Source organism: Salvia hispanica, chromosome 1, assembly GCF_023119035.1.
Source record: "Salvia hispanica cultivar TCC Black 2014 chromosome 1, UniMelb_Shisp_WGS_1.0, whole genome shotgun sequence".
In the NCBI taxonomy this organism is placed as follows: Eukaryota; Viridiplantae; Streptophyta; class Magnoliopsida; order Lamiales; family Lamiaceae; genus Salvia; species Salvia hispanica.
This window is the reverse complement of record NC_062965.1, coordinates 20,121,387-20,127,202: the sequence shown is the minus strand read 5'-3', so window position 1 is coordinate 20,127,202 and position 5,816 is coordinate 20,121,387. Positions and strand designations below refer to the sequence as shown.

General features: G+C 31.6%; 1 protein-coding gene across 2 annotated transcripts; it reads left to right on the top strand.

Moving 5' to 3' along the window:
- LOC125201880 lies at positions 1 to 1,508 on the top strand. 2 transcript variants are annotated; one of them, XM_048100170.1, is made up of 4 exons: positions 1 to 93; positions 193 to 334; positions 502 to 620; positions 1,046 to 1,508. In XM_048100170.1, exons 2-4 carry the CDS (start codon positions 311 to 313, stop codon positions 1,206 to 1,208), a joined length of 306 nt encoding a protein of 101 aa, XP_047956127.1. In that variant the 5' UTR covers positions 1 to 93; positions 193 to 310; the 3' UTR covers positions 1,209 to 1,508. The 2 variants fall into 2 exon arrangements, 1 of the variants encoding a protein (XP_047956127.1); XR_007172994.1 differs by lacking the exons at positions 1 to 93; positions 1,046 to 1,508 and having other exon boundaries at positions 204 to 334; positions 429 to 753.
- Positions 1,509 to 5,816: the final 4,308 nt, after the last annotated feature.

Sequence of the window (5,816 nt, the reverse complement as noted above, 5' to 3'; positions counted from 1 at the left end):
ATGCAAGCTACGAAGAATCTAAATCCTACGCACACTTTCGAAGCTTCGTAATGTTGCTCCCTTCGAACCACCTTCCAGGAAATCCACGCCACGGTAGTGATGATAATTTTGCGTTCTTGGTTAAATTCATTTTCGACTGGTTTTTATTTTGCTATGGCTTATGACTAAAATATGCTTTACGATTATCTACAGAGGAAACAGCTCCACAAGAGCTGATGCTTCTGATCCCCCTCGAGTTGAAATACAAAGAGATAGTGTTTTCAAAACAGCATTGGCTGGAGGGATTTCATGTTCATTCTCTACGCTTTTAATGCATCCCATCGACACGGTTAAGGTATCGTCCGCTCTTGCCTATATATACGTATATTCATACTATTACCATCGACACAGTACACTAATTTTTTCCCTTAAAACCTTCATTTGTGTAGAGTGTTGTTCTTAGCTCAAGACCCTGTCATTGCGTTTTAGAGATTGTCTGAATTCTTGGTTCGGTTTGAACAGACGCAAGTTCAAGCTTCTTCTGCACTATCCTTCATAGAGATCATGTCGAAGCTCCCTCAGCTTGGATTCCGCGGATTATACTTGGGATCCATCCCAGCTATAGTAGGCCAATTTTTGAGGTATGATCTCGAGCTAGTTTTTCTCCAGCGATTTCTTTCAATTTCCGAATGCTAAATTTTACTCAACTACGTAGTCATGGCTTGCTAAATTTTTAAAAAATAATATCTTGAATAATAGTAACAAATACAATAATTATAAGGGGAATTTTTTTTATTGCAAAGTATGTGTAATTTAAAATTAATAGCTTGTTATTTGAAATGATTTATCTTGAATAATAGTAGTACCCAACTACCTATTAGGAGAAAAAAAATTATTGATTTTTTTATTGAAAAATGTACTATGTAATTTGGAAACTGCGTGAATGGGAAAACCTATGCGGGCTTCATAGGATTAGACCCAAGTCTCGAGTAAGGATGGTCGAAGTCTCAACCACTAAAGCTTTTAAATCTACATATAACTAAACTGAATATATATATATATATAGGTCCGCCAATGGTAGTAACAAGGCAGCTGCTTTCCTATCGTGCTCATTCAGCTTGGACTCGAAACAAGCCATCATAGCCAACAGTTGTTCCATAGGTACTGCTGATGGATTGAGATTCTGCATGTCCGACAACAGCGGTGGTTCTGTACCGTGGAACGATTAATGTGCCGTTGTTAGAATGACCAGCAACTCCATGCGACCAACAACAAGGTGCGACGATGCCATCGTGTTCCAATGATAAGCACCAGTTGATAAAGGTTTCCCCTAATCAAGATGAATGGAAGAAGAAATTAGTCGCGAGGAAGCGTATGCCTCGACTATCAATCAGCAAAGATTAGGGTTTGCAACGATAAAAAGAAATAATTAAAGGCAAATACGAGGTCTATCCATATTAACTACTCCCTCCGTCCCATAAAAGTTGAGACAAAACTTTTGGGCACGGAGATTAAGAATTTATATTAAATAAATAGGAGAGATGAAAAAAGTAGGAAAGATAAGAGAGAGTAAAGTAAATGATGGAATAAAATAAGAGTGATTAGATGTTTTGTCTTTAGTTAAAAAAGGAAATGACTCAACTTTGTTGGGACGGACTAAAAAGGAATACGACTCAACTTTTATGGGACGGAGGGAGTACAAACTAGGGTGGGTTTGACTCTCTTATGCGATCCGGGAAAGAACCTACGAAGAAAACCCGGAAAAGAACCCATAATTATGCTCGACTCAATCGTTCATTAAATAAATAATATTTGAAAGGAAATAAACTAGTAAATAACTTAAGTAGCAGGCGGGATTTCCTGGTCAACATCACGGGCGTTGGCTGTGGCCTCTCGAGTCTCGACCGTACGTCATAGAAGACTTCTTCTCGCGCCTCTCCCTCCTGCTTTGAGTCAGCTGGGTCGGTGTTGTCGTGCGCCAAAGGTTGTTCCGTAACAATGCCTATCCATTGGTGAATGTTCTTATAAACTAAAACACTCGACAGCGTGGGATATTTGTGTCTAGTTATGTACAAAAGAGTTAGTGGCTCTATAATACTACTCTAAGCGATGAATATAGGAGTATATAAGTTTACTTATATAATTATATAAATATTTTTACATTAAAATTTGGTCATGAATATTAAATTATAATCCACCACTGGTTAGCTTATAGTACAATTTAGTTAATGTGATTTTCTAATGGGTTGATCAAATAAGACAGACCGTATCCGTCCGCCATTGGGAGTCACATTCCTAAAGGGCATGAGTCTTAAAAAATGTTAATTAAAGCGAGTAGAAAAAAGTTAGTGGAATATGAGCTCTACTTGTATATATTATTTTTAAATGAAATGTGAGTGGAATGTAGAATCCTATTACCATTTATAGAAACAGTGAACCGGGACTCCTATTCGATGACGGAGGAGTAATTAATATTTCCATATTTCATAAAATTGAGTGTTTTTGAGCGAAATGCAAATTACTCCCTCCGTGTATTAAGAAATATAAAGAAAAGTGAGTAGAAAAAATTAGTGGAATAATGGTCCAACATTTATATATTAGTTTTATGATAGAATATGAGTTTAATGGGTTAGTGGAAAGTGAGGTCCATTCAATAATAATGGAAAAAAAAACTGGACAATATTTCACGGAGGGAGTAAATTATTAGAAAGTGTTTATAATTAATTAGGCAAACAATAATTCATTTTTTATGTTTAAATTTAAAACATAAAATATGATTAAGTTATATTTTTACGTGTGTGAGTGAGAGAGAGAGAGAGCGAATTTAGTTCATCCATGGCAAAGATGTAGGGATTTCGCCGGAGAATTTGGGGATTCTGTAACGAGATTTCAGAGAGTGAAGCTGAGCTTTTTTATTAGAGAATTCAATTTATTGTTAATTTCTGTTTTTTTTTCATAACGATTTAATAGTATACTGTAATTAAGTACTGTGGTCTTTCTCATCTATACATATATAAAAGGTGAGTTTTAGGAGGTTTTGAATAACTATTTTGTGCAAGGGATGTAAATGCAATAAATAAAAACTGCAAAAGTAAATTTTGATTAAATAAATTTAGCTGTGAAAATACTTTAATGTACTAGCAGTTATAATGATTATTTCCATTAATTGCTTTTAATTCATTTCATTCGTAATACAATATTCTTTATAATTATGAAATAATTAATTGAGCTGTTTATTCTTCTATTCAAATTTATCATTTTTACACTATACAACAACACATTGGACATGTTGAATACATTGGATTACGTAATTTAATCACAGTTGATATTCTGCTACTACGGTCATAATTTCAATTAATGTGAATTACACTAAAGATAAATTTTCGGTTACAGTAATTAAAAAATGAAACTGCCACCAATCAAATGTGAGTTACACATAATAAATTTCAATATGAATACTATTAAGAAAAACCTCTATATATATGCCCTATATTATCTCACAATTCCAAATATTCACACATCGTACATTATACTTCCTTCCACAGTAATCAACTTCCCCAAAATTTGGCAAAATTTCATGTATCCAAAGGTATAGTATCATTTCTAGCTTATAATTCCTTTCCTCGTCGCATTCTCTATACATGTTGCATCACTGAATTTTTTCTATAAAAAAATTGTGATTATTTATCTATTTTAAGCACTATTTTTGTGCAATTATTATGTTCCTAATATGTGATCTTATCAGCAAAAAATGAAATTTTGGGATTTACCTTTCTCGATGATCTACATCCTAACAATACTTCTGAGTCATTAAAAGACCCGTGAAAGACGAAGGACATGGGGTGTTGTGACTACAATAAAGAGTGAGTGAGGCTGAAATGGAAGATATTGACGTTGACAGCGAGCTGATAGCGGGAACTACTAGCAAGAAATCTTCAAGAAACAAGGATGTAAATGGTGTAAATGGTTAAAATTGGCACGAGGGAGAAACAAGGATAGAGAATTTCTAGAAATTTGTGTAAATTTTTCTAATTGGATTTTTCTCTTTTCTCTTTTCTCTTTGCATTAAGTAAATATATGTAACCTATAACATGTTTTCTAAATTTCCATACCTAACTAAAATATGTTTGCACACCTCAACTTTCAAATAAATAAATTTAATTAAAAGTTTTAATATCACACTTTATTCATACTCCCAAGTTATATATATTTATGATTTTATATTTCGTATCATAATACTTATCACAAAATACAAAGTTAATATAAAGAAAAATTAATGAGTCGTGCAACACACCGGGTTGATACTAGGGTTTAGGGTTTAGCTAATAATAATCAATTAAGATTATGAATTGAATATGATTATACATGATTTCTAATGCTTTTTATTTATATCATAAAGTAATATATGTTTTAATTACTATTTATTAGGTAGATAAATGTTCTTTCATTTTTTGTGATGTATAGTTGCATTTGAAAGGTTTTAGAAATTGTTGGTGATCTTTGTCTATATATACATGTTCTATCATTGTGGAAACCGTAAATGAGGCGGAGCAGGTGTCATATGAGAGAGTGAAAGACGAAGAACAAAAGACGTGAGTCGGAGATAGTATAGAGAGAGTTGTGCAAAAGATGGTAAAAGGCAAAGAGCACTTTTAAATCCTTTTTGAAGATCATTCTATTTTAGTGATATTATTTCATATCTAAGTATTTTCTTCATGTTAATTTTTTTTAATTTTTTCGTCTAGGCTACAGTATTTTGTTTTTTACAAATAAAGAAATCACATAAGTTGTTGACTATCTATAATATTTTGAAGCTACAGCTTTACACATTCGTCGCCAACTTCGTCACTTCCATAATTTTCATGCAAAGAAAAACACCTAACAACGAAATGGCTAAAGGAAGCAAAGAAGACAAAAATCATAAATATCACATTTGCATTTGCACATACGCATAAATCATCAATTTAGAGATTAAGGAGAAAAATAAGGCTGAAGAAGAGTCGTGATAGATGTGGTTTGTGTTTTTTGTTTGTTTTGTTATTCATTATTTATCTTTTTATGGCGATATTATTGTCTTAATTATATTTTGTAGTGGTATATTAAATAATTATACCAATTGAATATTATTAGTAATTTAATATTAAAGTATGTAGTATTAAGGATGGTAATTTTCTTTGTTGTAAAGACCTATATAAGTGTTGTAATTAATAAATATTTCATGTTGATTTAATTTAAACTTATTTAATTTTATATCGTTAATCCATATTGTGATTGTAATGTATTATATTTTATTTTTTAATCTTATGTAATGATGTTATTTTTTATTTTATGTTACTTATTCACAATGTCTAATTAATAAAACAAAAATATTTTGGGTCGCGCATAGCGCGTGGGCTAAAACTAGTTTTTCATTAATATTCAAACAAAAATAATCCGACCATCGAATTTTCATGCAAATAAATGTTAATTGATTCCTGTTATGGAATTCGTTCATTTTAAATTAATTAGTAGTAGTACTATTTGTTTTTGCAAATAATTAAATTAAATTCATTAACACAAAAAAGCGAATTAATTTACAAGAAAGTGTTCATAATTAGACAAATCAAACAAGATTAATTCACTTTTTCATATATTACCAATTTTAAAGATATTTATTAGAAGAGAGTGCTCATAATTAGAGACACAAAACAAATTTAATCATTTTTGTTGATCAAATTTAAAACACAAAATACGATTACTCAATTCTTTTTTTTAGCGGGTGAATTTAACGGCTTTCTGGTGGGAAAAGAAATTTCAGATTATGCAAACCGCTGCCAAATCTCCGCATTCCTCTCTCG

What these genes read in the sequence shown, in the direction of transcription:
- LOC125201880 (XM_048100170.1), top strand. Translation starts at nt 311, where the DNA reads ATGCATCCCATCGACACGGTTAAG. An exon ending in ATCCCATCGACACGGTTAAG is followed by an intron (nt 335 to 501) that starts GTATCGTCCGCT and finishes CGGTTTGAACAG; the next exon opens with ACGCAAGTTCAAGCTTCTTC. An exon ending in ATAGTAGGCCAATTTTTGAG is followed by an intron (nt 621 to 1,045) that starts GTATGATCTCGA and finishes ATATATATATAG; the next exon opens with GTCCGCCAATGGTAGTAACA.